Source organism: Canis lupus, chromosome 27 (genome assembly GCF_048164855.1).
Source record: "Canis lupus baileyi chromosome 27, mCanLup2.hap1, whole genome shotgun sequence".
Classification (NCBI taxonomy): Eukaryota; Metazoa; Chordata; class Mammalia; order Carnivora; family Canidae; genus Canis; species Canis lupus.
Genome location: NC_132864.1, coordinates 12,822,479 through 12,836,443, shown reverse-complemented (window position 1 = coordinate 12,836,443; position 13,965 = coordinate 12,822,479). Strand labels below are relative to the sequence as shown.

Below are 13,965 nucleotides of genomic sequence, written 5' to 3'. Positions count from 1 at the left end.
TTCAATATATTATACTTAAACAATGTTACTCGATGATAATTTAGGCCAAAAGGGCTTCAAAGATGTTTAAAATTTACTCAGTATCTCTAACTCTTTAACAAAAACAGCTGCTAGATTAGCAAAAGGGCCACAAAGACTTTAAACATTTAATCTCTCATAATTTGGATTACAAATGGAGTTGTCTTGAAGCATTCACACATATGGTGCTACTTCTTACAACTTAATAGTAATACAAATTATTTGAGGGTTTAAAAAAAAGTTAAATGGATTACTCTCTGGCTAAATAAACGTAAACAGCTGCAGTACAAAGAGAATTAAGAGGACCTTTACAAAATGTTTTTCATATTTTGTAGTACTTTATCCCTCATTAGTTTTGATTTCCCGACTACTAAAGAACCAGTTCATAGAGCAAATCATTGCTTCCAATCCTCTGAGACACCCAAAGGGAGACAAGTCAATGGAACAAATTAATGCTACAAAAGAAAAGGCAAAAAACTTATGTTGATGAGCATCTAGTAAAGCCAATATAATTATCAGTAGCAGAAGCATCCCAGAATAAAATGACTTATCACCTACTTTCTCAACTGGTGATTTCCTGGCTTGCTCATTTCCTTGCATAGATTTTGAACACCCTTCTTCTGTAAGCGCTCTCTTTGGCTGGTTCTGCTTCAGCTTTTGTGCCCATGATGTTATAGATTTGCTATTCAAAAAAAGAAAATCGAAATTATGCTCTTTAGACGCTGTCCTTACACATAAAACTAAAAGATATTGGCCAGTGGAAAATACTTTGAGTTTTCTAAAAGCAGAGAAAGGATGGATTTTTATCAATTCACCTACACTTCTTTTTACATTTTTTTATTATCAAAGGCAAAGTGAACAAGACTAATGGTGATTAATAATACATACAGCTGTAGCCACAGAATAAAACAAAACTGATCATAGTGGCCCATTCAAGTACTCAATATATCTCTACAGCAAAAGCTTCTTTATTTATAAGGACTGTTAATTATACTCACAGCTACACTAGATCTGTGTTGCTATAACTACTTATTTTAGAGGACACATTTTCAAGTATAAAACTGAACATTTAGGGTAAATGACATAATTTTAAATGATTATTTGCTTTACAAATATCCAGCCATAGTTGTCATTAAACTTAGAAAAGCTCCTCTTATATACAAAAATGAATGAGTATGCTTGTGTATGATTTTTGGTTTCAAATTACATGCATATGAGTGACAAAATTCCACTGTTGATATATTTCTATACTCTAATTTTTAGCAGGTTTATAGTGACCAGAAAAATAGGAACGGTATTTTTCTGGCAAGGCCTCCCACCTTAAGAGGTTAGTAGTCCTACAACATTGCAAATGGAAAGAAAGTCAGATGTTGGTAATACATAGTATGCTTTATTTCCATTTGCCAAAGGCAATAAATACAAGACTTTGGTAAAGCTAAGCATTCAAATACATCTCATTTTATTCTCAAAAAGGAGCTTGATTTAAAGATTCTAAATTTAACAAACAAGTAAACCTCCCTTCAAATGATGGAGAAATTCTACTCACCTATTTGTTTTTCCACTGTATACTTCTGAAATCTTATTTTCGCCAAGAAAACTGTGTTCAAATTCACCAGGAAAAATGGAAATATCTTCCTTTAAAGATGGACAGAACTCTTCGGCGGTGTGTATATGAAAACTCTTGTTTTTTACACCATCTACAAGTGACTCTGTCTGCCCCAAAGGTGCACCAAACTCTCCTTCAGAAACCTCTGCGTGCTCCATGAACTCCTTAGAGTCCTTAGATTTGTAGGTATTTAATTCAGAGACACAAAAGGTACCATACCCACTGCTCACTGAGCTACTATCCACATTGCAGTCTGGTTGTGACGTGGATGTTTCTTGCTGCATTTCGTATTCTTTAGACTTAGGATAACTGATAATAGGTTCATTTCTCTCACTATTTTCAGAAAAAAAACCCATTTGACTTTCTGAAGAGAATTGTTTGCTTAAAGAAGTATCATAGGAAGCCCAGGAAGCATTACTGGTCTGTAACTTGACTAAATTTTTTATCTCCTCTTGTATACGCTGAAAATAAAATTACAGATTTGGGTAAGAAAGTATACTAAACCTTATATTTTCGTAAATACTATGAGAATATTGCTTAAAAATATGAGCTATTACTCTATAGAATGTTTTAAGTAAAATAAACAAAACTGGTATAAAGTATTAACTGCTGCTTCTTGCAAGTCTTAGTTTTATAAAAAAAAGAATCAATATAAATAACAACTTACTTGAATTTGGTTGTGGAATTGTTCCTGCTGGGCAACTATCTGTTCTTGGCATTGTTTTTCCACCAAATTGAATAGCTGTAACCACCTGGTCTATTAAATTAAAAGACATTTTAGTTAAAAATAATTTTTCAAGTAATATTTCACAGAAAAATCCTCCAGTGGGAAAGAGCTTTTTTAAAATCTATTTTTAATGTAAAATGTATAAGCTGAATTAAATAGTTATAAAGCCATATTTAATGCAAAAATACAAAGGCACAGGCGTGATCACTTCTTTCTTATGTAACCTATAGTCTGGGTAAATTTGAAGGTGTGGGTAAATCTTTTTTTTCAAATGACATCTTAATTTGATGTCATCTGCTATCATTTTGATTCATCAAGAATTGGCAAATCTACTTTAGATTTGTCTTAAATTTTTCTTCCTTCCCTGGTAATAAAGATTTTCTTAAATAATTCTTAGAGGGCAGCCTGGGTGGCTCAGCGGTTTAGCGACACCTTCAGTCCAGGGTGTGATCCTGGAGACCTGGGATCAAGTCCCACATCAGGCTCCCTGCATGGAGCCTGTTTCTGTCTCTGCCTCTTCTCTCTCTGTGTCTCTCATGAATAAATAAAATCTTTAAAAAGATAATAATAATAATAATTCTTAGAAAACAGAATCCCACACCTTAAAACAAGAAATAATTTAGTATTATAGGAATTAAATCCCCAATTTGTTATTTAAGTAAAAACAAAAACAAAAAAAAAGTTTTCAAGTCAGATACTGAAGTGTTTTTTAAGCACTACAGCTGAAAAAGGAATGAAAAATTCACTGTGAACTGGCCTAGCATGCCCTCCAGTCACTTTTAGGTCCTGATCCAAAGTGACTCTCAAGAGGAGCCAGTACTCATAACCAGGCTACAAAAACATAGCAGAAAAGGGGGCAAGGAGATCTCCAGAGGCTAAATTCAGTCTCAAGGTTAGTGTACTTTCAAGGATGCCTGGGTGGTTCAGTGGTTGAATGCCTGCCTTTGGCTTGAGGTATGATCCTGGAGTCCTGGGATAGAGTCCCACATCAGGCTCCCTGCATGGAGCCTGCTTCTCCCTCTGCCTGGGTCTCTGCCTCTCTCTCTCTGTCTCTCTGTCTCTCATGAATAAATAAAATCTTAAAAAAAAAAAAAAAAAGGCTAGTGTACTCTCAGTAACAGACTTTATGCAATAATACACAATGTGAATAAATAGCTAAAATGAAAAATAGCTTCCCTGTTTAAAACCTTTCAACTAGGGATCCCTGGGTGGCGCAGCGGTTTGGCGCCTGCCTTTGGCCCAGGGCGCGATCCTGGAGACCCAGGATCGAATCCCACATCAGGCTCCCGGTGCATGGAGCCTGCTTCTCCCTCTGCCTATGTCTCTGCCTCTCTCTCTCTCTCTCTCTGTGACTATCATAAATAAATAAAAATTAAAAAAAATAAAATAAAAAATAAAAAAATAAAACCTTTCAACTAAAAAAAAAAAAAAAAAAAAACACCTTTCAACTGTTCTCCTGTCTTCCTTATAGGGCACTGAATGAACTGGCCTGTGCACAACTCCCAATCTAATCCCTCTCTTTCCCTCTCTCAGTGCACACCAGCCTCACTGGCCTCTACCTTTTCCCTAAACATGCCAAAACTGTCTTCTACCTCAAAAGCTTTGTCACTGTACCCTCTACCCAGAAAGTTCTTTGCTCTTATGCTTCTGCCTTTCTGCAATTTCAGCTTAACTGTCACCCTCTCAAAGATAGCTTTTTCCCCAAACCATTCTACAGTTGCTCTCTGTCATCCTGTGTATTGCCTTTATAACATTTACCGCATGAGAGAGCATCTTGTTCACTTTGTTAACCTGTCTCCAGCATCTAGGACACAATGCAAGGAAAGAGTGGGCACTCAGACAGTCTGAGTGTATAAAAATGGAATTTCAGGGGCCCATGGCTGGCTCAGTTAGTAGAAAATGCAACTCTTGATCTTGGGGCCCTGAGGTTAGAGCCTCACGTTGGGGATAGAATTACTAAAAAGGGGGGGGGGAGGGGCAGCCCAGGTGGCTCAGCAGTTTAGTGCTGCCTTTAGCCTGGGGCCTGATCCTGGAGACCCGGGATCGAGTCCCACATCGGGCTCCCTACATGGAGCCTGCTTCTCCCTCTGCCTGTGTCTCTCTATGTGTCTCTCATGAATAAATAAATAAAATATTTAAAAATAATGTGAATTTGTAGCTGATTTTTTTCTTGGTACTACAGACTACACAATCTAGAGGCCCTTCAGATTAATGCTGAAAGCCAGTTCTATAACCACAACAGAGCAGAATTAAGTTGAAACTTATATAACAAGAATGCCTGGGTGGCTCAGCAGTTGAACATCTGCCTTCAGCTCAGGGTGAGATCCCAGGTCCAGGAATCTAGTCCCACATCGGGCTTCCTGAGAGGAGCCTGCTTCTTCCTCTGTGTCTCGGCCTCTCTCTGTGTGTCTCTCATAAATAAATAGTTTACCAAAAAAAAAAACAAAACAAAAAAAAAAAAAAAAGAAAGAAAGCTATATAACAGTATTAAAGAGAAGAAAGTAAAAACTCAGGATTAGAAAAGGAAACCTTCAGGACAGCCCTGGTGGCTCGGTTTAGCGCCGCCTTCAGCCCAGGGTGGGATTCTAGAAACCAAGGATCGAGTCCCACATTGGGCTCCCTGCATGGAGCCTGCTTCTCCCTCTGGCTGTGTCTTTGCCTCTCTCTCTCTCTGTCTCTCATGCATAAATAAATAAAATCTTAAAAAAAAAAAAAGGAAAAGGAAACCTTCAAATTGAAATAGAACAGTACTGATAGCTAGTATTAATTCCAAATCACCTAGCTTCAGGTTAAGGTAGACTATATCAAATTCAGATCCTTATCTTCTCAATTTATCTACAACATGAAGTAAACATGAAGTAACAAGAAATCAGGCAACAGTTTTCTTATTAAGTTACACTAACTTAAGAAATACTTTAGGCGTTATTTTAACCTGATAAAGTTATTAATAACACAGTATTAAACTACAATAACAACAAAACAAAACTACAATGACAGACTAACATACATAACCAAAAAAATATGGCTTCATATTATGTGACATACTTAATGTTAATCCCATCCTTATTATCATTTTCTTATTTAGGATACAAATGAATAGGGCTTACCCAAGATATAAACTGGTAGAGAAGATTTTGTTCTCCTAGTCAGATTTTATAATATTCTAATTTTCAATAAACATATTTAAGAACATTATAAATGCAGCAAATAACATTACTCACAGAATTACTATTATTCATTTCTAACTAAAATTAATTATATGACCTGCGATTTACATACTTTTGGAGAATTTGAGCATCTAACTAAAGCTTTCCCCTGCACACAGCTTTTGATGCTATTAGCCTAAAAGGGGTTGCTGTAGTCTGGCCTCATAAGTATCCCATTGGCTTTGACATCCTAGGGATTCCCAGCTCTCCACTAATAAACTGTGTGGTCTTCAACAAGTAAATTTCACTTGTGCTTCTTATGAATTCATAAAATGGGAAGAGGGATCCCTGGGTGGCGCAGCGGTTTAGCGCCTGCCTTTGGCCCAGGGCGCGATCCTGGAGACCCAGGATCGAATCCCACGTCGGGCTCCCGGTGCATGGAGCCTGCTTCTCCCTCTGCCTGCGCCTCTGCCTCTCTCTCTCTCTCTCTCTCTCTCTGTGTGACTATCATAAATAAATAAATAAAAAATTTTAAAAAAAAATGAGAAGAGTAATACTTCATAGGTGGCTGGGAGGATTAAATTTTAAATTCAAACATGATGCATGTGAAGCAGTGATCTCAATGGGGGAACTGTATTTTGAAAACCTGTGAGGTCATGACTGTCACAAAGATAGTGAAGGCACTACCAGCACTTAGTGGGCAGTCCAGGGATTCAAATCACAGGACAGTCCCCAACAATGAAAAACTATTGTGTCCATTTTATATTATAAAAATACCATGTATTTTGCACAGCTTTCCAATCACCAAATTGTCTAGGAATCCAACCACAAAGATGTTAAAGTTTGTCTCAGAGCTTGATCAGAAATTGATCACCATTTCAGAAAATCAAGTCACACACACACACACACACACAAAAAAAGAAATAAAGAAAATCAAGTCACCAAATGCCATGCTGGATCATCAATACAATACAGTTGTATCAGTCCATGTCTGCAGCTGCTGCCGTCCTGGTGAGTCTACATACAAACCCCTGACTGTGCTTCATTTTGTCTTCTAACGTGGATGTACCTGAGAACTTATATACTGAAATATCTGTTTTGATATTATAAATAAGTTTTTATTCCTCCTCCATGTCACAGTTAAGAGGATGATAGTTTTTGAGGTGGGTACATGCAGGATATATTTGTGAAGTTCACTTCAGGATAATATCAGCAGATGTTATTTTTAAAATTGTAAAATGTATTTGTAAATTAGTAATTTAATTGTAAAATTATAAAATGAGGGCTTTGGGTCTAATGAGGTTGAAAACCACTGACAAAAAGTGTTTACTGCTTGGCAAATAGATAATAAATGGTACACTTACAGTAACTATTACCATATAACCATTGCTCTTTCATACATAATCAGTAACCCTAAGTGCTAAAATAATGAATTAAGACAAATTAGCTAATAATGTGCTTTAAAAATTTACCATTACAGAAATATTAGAAACAGCAAATATTTAAGAATATATTAAATTCTATGTAAATGTGTTAAAAATTATTCTCCATGAATCAAAATGTATAACCTTCTCAAGGTTAAGCAACAATAAACTTAAGAATTCCAGGAAAGAGGGGATCCCTGGGTGGCTCAGCGGTTTGGCGCCTGCCTTTGGCCCAGGGCGTGATCCTGGAGCCCCGGGATCGAGTCCCACGTCAGGTTGCATGCATGGAGCCTGCTTCTCCCTCTGCCTGTGTCTCTGTGTCTCTCTCTCTGTGTCTCTCATGATTAAATAAATAAAATCTATATAAAAAAAAAAAAAAAGGAATTTCAGGGAAGAGGTTTTAGAAAGAAATTCTAAAGAAATCAGATCTCCAGAGCTCTGAGCTCCACAGAAGGTTTTATGTTTTGTTTTAATAACATAGATTTTCGGGATCCCTGGGTGGCGCAGCGGTTTGGCGCCTGTCTTTGGCCCAGGGCGCGATCCTGGAGACCCAGGATCGAATCCCACATCGGGCTCCCAGTGCATGGAGCCTGCTTCTCCCTCTGCCTGTGTCTCTGCCTCTCTTTCTCTCTCCCTGTGTGACTATCATAAATTAAAAAAAAAAAAAAAAAATAACATAGATTTTCCCTTATAAATGGTAGAAATCAGAGAAATGTTACTATTTCTGAAATGAAGATGAAAGCACGAAATTTAGGGAAGAGTCAGGAATAAGACTTGCACAATCCTTAGCCTTCCAATTCTTCCTAAAATGGTACACACTAAAACATCAGAAGATTTTGGTTTTTTTTGTATGACACAAAACACACTAATACACTGTGGAAATTCTACTGAAATGACTAGAAGGATATTTCATATTCTGTCAAAGAAAGAAGTATCTTAAACTATTGAGTGGGGGGCACCTGGGTGTCTCAGTTATACATCTGCCATCAGCTCAGGTCATGATCCTGGGATCCTAGGGTAGAGCCCCAATGGGCTCCCTGCTCAGCGGGGAGCCTGTTTCTCCCTCTGCCTCTGCACCTCCCCACTACTTGTGCAAACACGGGCACAGTCTCTCTCTCTCAAATGAATAAATAAATTTAAAAAAAAAACTATTCACTGAATAATCAATTACATGTCTACATTACAAAAATTAAGTAGTCAATTATTATTAAACATAATAAAATAATAGTATTGTATCACAGCTGAAGGAGAAGGGGTATATAGAAACTGGTTCAAATGTTAAAGTGTAAGTATCTGGTTGGAATGCTGGCTTATAAAAATCTGGTGGGTTTTTTTAGGTTTATTTATTTATTCATGACAGACAGAGAGAGAGGCAGAGACACAGGCAGAGGAAGAAGCAGGCTCCCTATGGGGAGCCGAATGCAGGACTTGACTCCAGGACCACAACCTGAGCCAAAGGCAGACGCTCAACCACTGAGCCACCCAGGTGCCCCAAAAAACTGTATCTTAAATTCACAAATATATTCTGAAACTAAGATGCCCATTTCAAAGTACTAAAAGTAACATTTTTCTAATTAAACTGTGAATTTGCCGGCAGCCCCGGTGGCACAGTGGTTTACCGCCGCCTGCAGCCTGGGGTGTGATCCCGGAGACCCAGGATAGAGTCCCGAATCAGGCTTCCTGCGTGGAGCCTGCTTCTCCCCTCTGCCTGTGTCTCTGCCTCTCTCTCTCTCTCTCTGAATAAATAAATAAATCTTTTATAAATAAAATAAATAAACTGTGAATTTGCCAGAAGAGTAATGCCTTATTTTTTTAAAAGCATGCTAATTAATACAGGTTCATAAGCTAATGAGTAAGTATATTATGGTAAACATTTCACAAAACATTCCATTTTTAATTACATCATTCTATAGGTCTCTTACTTTAGCATATACTGATTATCATACAGAAAAAATATAAAAACTGTACAGAACATAACTGAATTTTCTTAAAGTCTTCAATAATAATTGGTCATTTTTATAACTTCAATGATTCTGGATAATGAATACAAATAATTATACTTAGGGGTGGCTCCTACTGAACCTTAAACCAGGGGTATTCCTTCATTCCGTGTATAATACATTTGGAAAATAACATAAATAATGATCTTAAAAGTATGATAAACATTTAAAAGCCATTGTTCCCTAAAGAATTTAATAATAATAATGTTTTATACATTTTTATAAAGCATTACCAAATCCAGCCTTGGAAAAATCTAACTAGTGCATTTTTCTGTGAAACAAAATTTATGTATTCTCTTAACTGTTAAATGTTTATATCACAATTTAACCTATGGACCAAAAATAAATAAATAAATAAATAAATAAATAAATAAATAAATAAATAAATAAATAAAATAAAAAACCTATGGACCAAAGAAAGAACTACCAATATGAAAAATCAACATAATTCAATATATCACAACTACATGTGATAAGGCATTACTAAATAGACACCTTAATTTAGAAGTAATCAAAATATTTCAAAGGATTTGGGTTTTTCAAAACGATAACAATTCTGTATGAATTACTTAAAACATTAGAATTAGTAACAGTAAGGCAGCCCAGGTGGCTCAGCAATTTAGCAATTTAGCACAGTCTTTGGCCCAGGGTGTGATCCTGGAGACCCGGGATCCAGTCCCACATTGGGCTCCCAGCATGGAGCCTGCTTCTTTCTCTGCCTGTGTCTCTGCACCTCTCTCTCTCGCTGTCTCTCATGAATAAATAAATAAAATCTTTTATAATACTGGAATTTTCACTTCCCTGAACAAAGCTAGCATTTTAGTTGACCTTTAAAATATAAATTACTGGGACGCCTGGGTGGCTCAGTGGTTGAGCGTCTGCCTTCTGCTCAGGGTGTGATCCCGGAGTACAGGGATCGAGTCCCACATCGGGTTCCCCACAGGGAACCTGCTTCTCCCTCTGCCTATGTCTCTGCCTCTCTGTCTCCCACGACTTAATAAATAAAATTTAAAAAATAAAAAAAAATAATAAAATAAAATATAAATTACAGAGTCTAATCACCAATATTTGTTCAAACATACTTTTGATCATCTTTTTTCTTATTCGTTCAATGTTGCTCCCCAATTACTATATTTGATCACTTTATTATAGCAATAATATCATACTCTTTAACATATAAACTTCTATTAATTTAGAGTTTAGTGGAGGCACATTTACAAATATATTTTTTAAAATTCCACAAATAAAACAAAACTAGATACCTCACAGTTTTTCCAAAGTTCCAAATCAGTCTTTCCACTGTTTTGTAGCTCTTGCATTAAAGAGGTGAGGACTTCAAGTGGACCTTGAATTACAGATGGTCTGGTCTTCCCTGAGAAAGAGGATACCCCATTTGTACTAAGGTGGGGACTACTTCTGTTGAAACATAAATAATTCAAATGGTTTTCTTCATTCTACAAAGTGTTGAATAATTCAGCAGTTCAAGTTTAGCAGAGTAGTACAAAACCACTGATATTTAATCCTTCTTAAGGGCATCTCATTTGTTTAAAATCTGATCACATTTGTCCACAAAAGGAAAACAGCAGTAAAAAGACAGCACATATTTCTTTAAAGAACCCCACAGAAAGACCTCCAGAAGTGAGAGAACACTCCAAAGCACTAGCAGAAAATAGAAGTTTCTGCTATACAATAAGAAAAAGGTCCCAGCTTCTCCAATCTCAATCATTCCAGAGGATTATTTCACTCTACTGTAAGAACAGCCCTTTTTTTGTAGTGAAGATTCTTTCTCTACTGGCCAGACTGTAGTCAAGTCTTGTTAATTGGATCCCCCAAAGTGGGCTTGATAAGCCGATGCTTATCTTTGAACTATCTTTGAATAAAAGCTGTGCCAAGCAAATTAGCAGCAAATATTCAGGACTTAGCCTATTCATTGTGTAAAATAGCACTGATTCTTTCCAGGAAGACTGCTTTCCCAAACTTGAGAGGAAGTTATTTCAGATTTGCTTTATAAAAACACAAAGCATAATTAAGGACAATAAACTCTGTTTAAAATCCAGTCTGGGGATCCCTGGGTGGCGCAGCGGTTTGGCGCCTACCTTTGGCCCAGGGCGCGATCCCGGAGATCCGGGATCGAATCCCACATCGGGCTCCCGGTGCATGGAGCCTGCTTCTCCCTCTGCCTGTGTCTCTGCCTCTCTCTCTCTCTCTGTGACTATCACAAATAAATAAAAACTTAAAAAAAATAAATAAAAATAAATAAATAAATAAAATCCAGTCTGGGGGTAGCCCCGGTGGCGCAGCGGTTTAGCGCCGCCTGCAGCCCAGGGCGTGATCCTGGAGACCCTGGATCGAGTCCCACGTCAGGCTCTCTGCATGGAGCCTGCTTCTCCCTCTGCCTGTGTCTCTGCCTCTCTCTCTCTGTCTCTATGAGTAAATAAATAAAATCTTTAAAAAAAAATAAAAATAAAAAATAAAAAATAAAAAATAAAATAAAATCCAGTCTAAGAGGTCATTCTCATTTATTTATCGATACCCTACATTGTTTCATAAAGAATTCATTAAAAAGGGGATCCCTGGGTGGCTCAGCAGTTTAGTGCCTGCCTTTGGCCCAGGGCATGACCGTGGGGTCCCAGGATCCAGTCCTGAGTCGGGCTCCCGGCATGGAGCCTGCTTCTCCCTCTGCCTGTCTCTCTGCCTGTCTCTCTCTCTCTCATGAATAAATAAAAATCTTAAAAAAAAAAAAAAAAAAAAGAATTCATTAAAAAAACAAAACACCCTCAAGAAAATAACAGAAAAAATAGCAATGAGGAAGATCAGAGAAAGATTAATAAAAATTCAAGGGAAATAACATACATGTTGTCCATAATGGGTTTAACACGGTTGAATAATAATCAAGTCTAAATTTGACAGGTTTAACTGCCAGTCACAATGAAAAGAGAGACAAGTTCAGTTACATAATTTCATTAGAAAGGCACAATTAGGGGGCATCCAGCTGGCTCAGTTGGTGGAACACATGACTCTTGATTTTGGGGTAGTAAGTTCAAGCCCCATGCTGGAGGTAGAGATTACATTTTAAAAAAATTTTAGGGGTGCCTGGGTGGATCAAGATGTTGAGCATCTGACTTTGGCTCAGGGCATGATCCCAGGGTCCTGGTATTGAGTCCTGTACCGGGCTCCCTGCGAGAAGCCTCTCTCTGCCTGTGTCTCTGCTTCTCTGTCTCTAATGAATAAATAAGTAAAATCTTTAAACAAATAAAAATAAAAATAAATTTTTAAATAAAATATTTTTAAGGGGGGGGGCCACCAAATGATACAGGAAAAAGACTTTCACTATGTGGGTATAGATTACAAAGGCAGACATCTCTCCTGGACCATTTCCCACACACATTTCCCCTGCTTTTACTCTGCATTCTTGTTTCATATGTTCTTGTAAACTGCTTTAAATTCCTCCAAAGGAGGGAAGAGAATGAACAAACTTTTTAGAGAATTAATGCATTTAGGGAAGCCCAGGTGGCTCAGTGGTTTAGTGCCGCCTTCAGCCTAGGGTATGATCCTGGAGACCTGGGATGGAGTCCCACATCGGGCTCCCTGCATGGAGCCTGCTTCTCCCTCTCTCTCTCTGTCTGTCTCTCATGAATAAATAAAATTTTTTTAAAAACCATTAATGCATTTAGGGGTGCCTGGGTAGCTCAGGTCACAATCTCAGGGTCTCGGGACTGAGCCCCAAGACAAGCTCTCTCGTCGGTGGAAAGCTGGCTTCTCCCTCCCTGTGCTCAGGCTCTCTCTAATAAATAAATAAAATCTTTTTAAAAATCTTTTAAAAATTGGTGATCCCGGGGTGGCTCAGCGGTTTAGCATCTGCCTTCACACCCGTGTGATCCTGGAGTCCTGGGATCAAGTCCCACATCAGGCTCCCTGCATGGAGCCTGCTTCTCCCTCGGTCTGTGTCTCTGCCTCTCTCCTCTCTCTCTCTGTCTCTTATGAATAAATAAATGAAATCTTAAAAAAAAATCTAAAAAAAATTAATGAATTTATTTACTATACACAATTTCTTTAAGATCTATTATGGTTAGGGACACCTAGATGGCTCAGCTGGTTAAGCATCTGCCTTCAGCTCGGGCGGTGATCCTAGGGTTTGTGGTCAAGCCCCACATCGAGCTCCCTGATGAGCAGAGTCTACTTTTTCCTTTTTCCCTCTCTCCCTGCTCAAGCTCGCTCTAACACATAAAGACATTTGACCCTTTACCAGTAGGCCCCAGACTGCTGTGTTGTTGCTTCATTGTACCTGCTTGTTATAGCTGGTCTCCTCTCTCTTGGGCTCTGCCTCTTTACTGTTTTTAAGTACCAGAAATTTAGAAATCAAATAATCACATTTTTCAGATTATGTACAAAATGAGAGCAAATAGGCTCTAAATAAAAACAAATCAAACAAGGGATGCCTGGGTGGCTCAGCAGTTGAGCATTTGCATTTGGCTCAGGCCATGATCCTGGGTCCCAGGATCGAGTCCCATATTGGGCTCCCTGCATGGAGGCTGCTTCTCCCTCTGCCTATGTCTCTGCCTCTCACTCTGTGTATCTCTCATGACTAAATAAATCTTTTTTAAAAAATGGGATAGTTTAAAACGAAAATGCAAGGGACACCTGGGTGACTGAGTGGTTGAGTGTGTGCCGTGATCCTAGAGTCCCGGAATCAAGTCCTGCATCGGGCTCCCTGCAGGGAAGCCTGCTTCTTCCTCTGCCTCTCTGTGTCTCAAATAAATAAATAAATAAATAAATAAACAAACAAACAAACAAACAAACTGTAAAAAAAAAAGAAAATGCATAAAATGCATTGTTCGACAGCATCTATTTTTGTCCACTAAGGTATGTTTTTTTGCTTACTTCCTAATATTCAACTTTGCTACTTTCCCACATAGGTGAGGTAGTTCTGAAATATTAAACATTTAAAATGTAGAAATATTTAGGCAACTAAATTTTAAAGAAATGCTTATAATCTATCAGAAATTTTTAAAAGTAAAACAATATTTAAAAAAAAAAAGAAATT

The 13,965-nt window shown here is 37.8% G+C and overlaps 1 protein-coding gene across 23 annotated transcripts in view; it reads right to left on the bottom strand.

Annotated features, from left to right (window-relative positions):
- The window catches only part of MPHOSPH9 (M-phase phosphoprotein 9), a 71,596-nt gene that overhangs the window by 51,600 nt on the left and 6,031 nt on the right, over window positions 1-13,965 (bottom strand). For 13 of the 23 annotated variants that reach the window (XM_072802229.1, XM_072802237.1, XM_072802233.1 and 10 more), the window contains 4 exons: window positions 10,184-10,337; window positions 2,292-2,381; window positions 1,565-2,085; window positions 577-700 (listed from right to left, as the gene is read on the bottom strand). In XM_072802229.1, the coding sequence (XP_072658330.1) occupies window positions 577-700; window positions 1,565-2,085; window positions 2,292-2,381; window positions 10,184-10,337 (889 nt within the window). The remainder of the gene's footprint in view (window positions 1-576; window positions 701-1,564; window positions 2,086-2,291; window positions 2,382-10,183; window positions 10,338-13,965) is intronic. The other 10 variants (XM_072802239.1, XM_072802246.1, XM_072802247.1 and 7 more) reach the window with 2 other exon arrangements.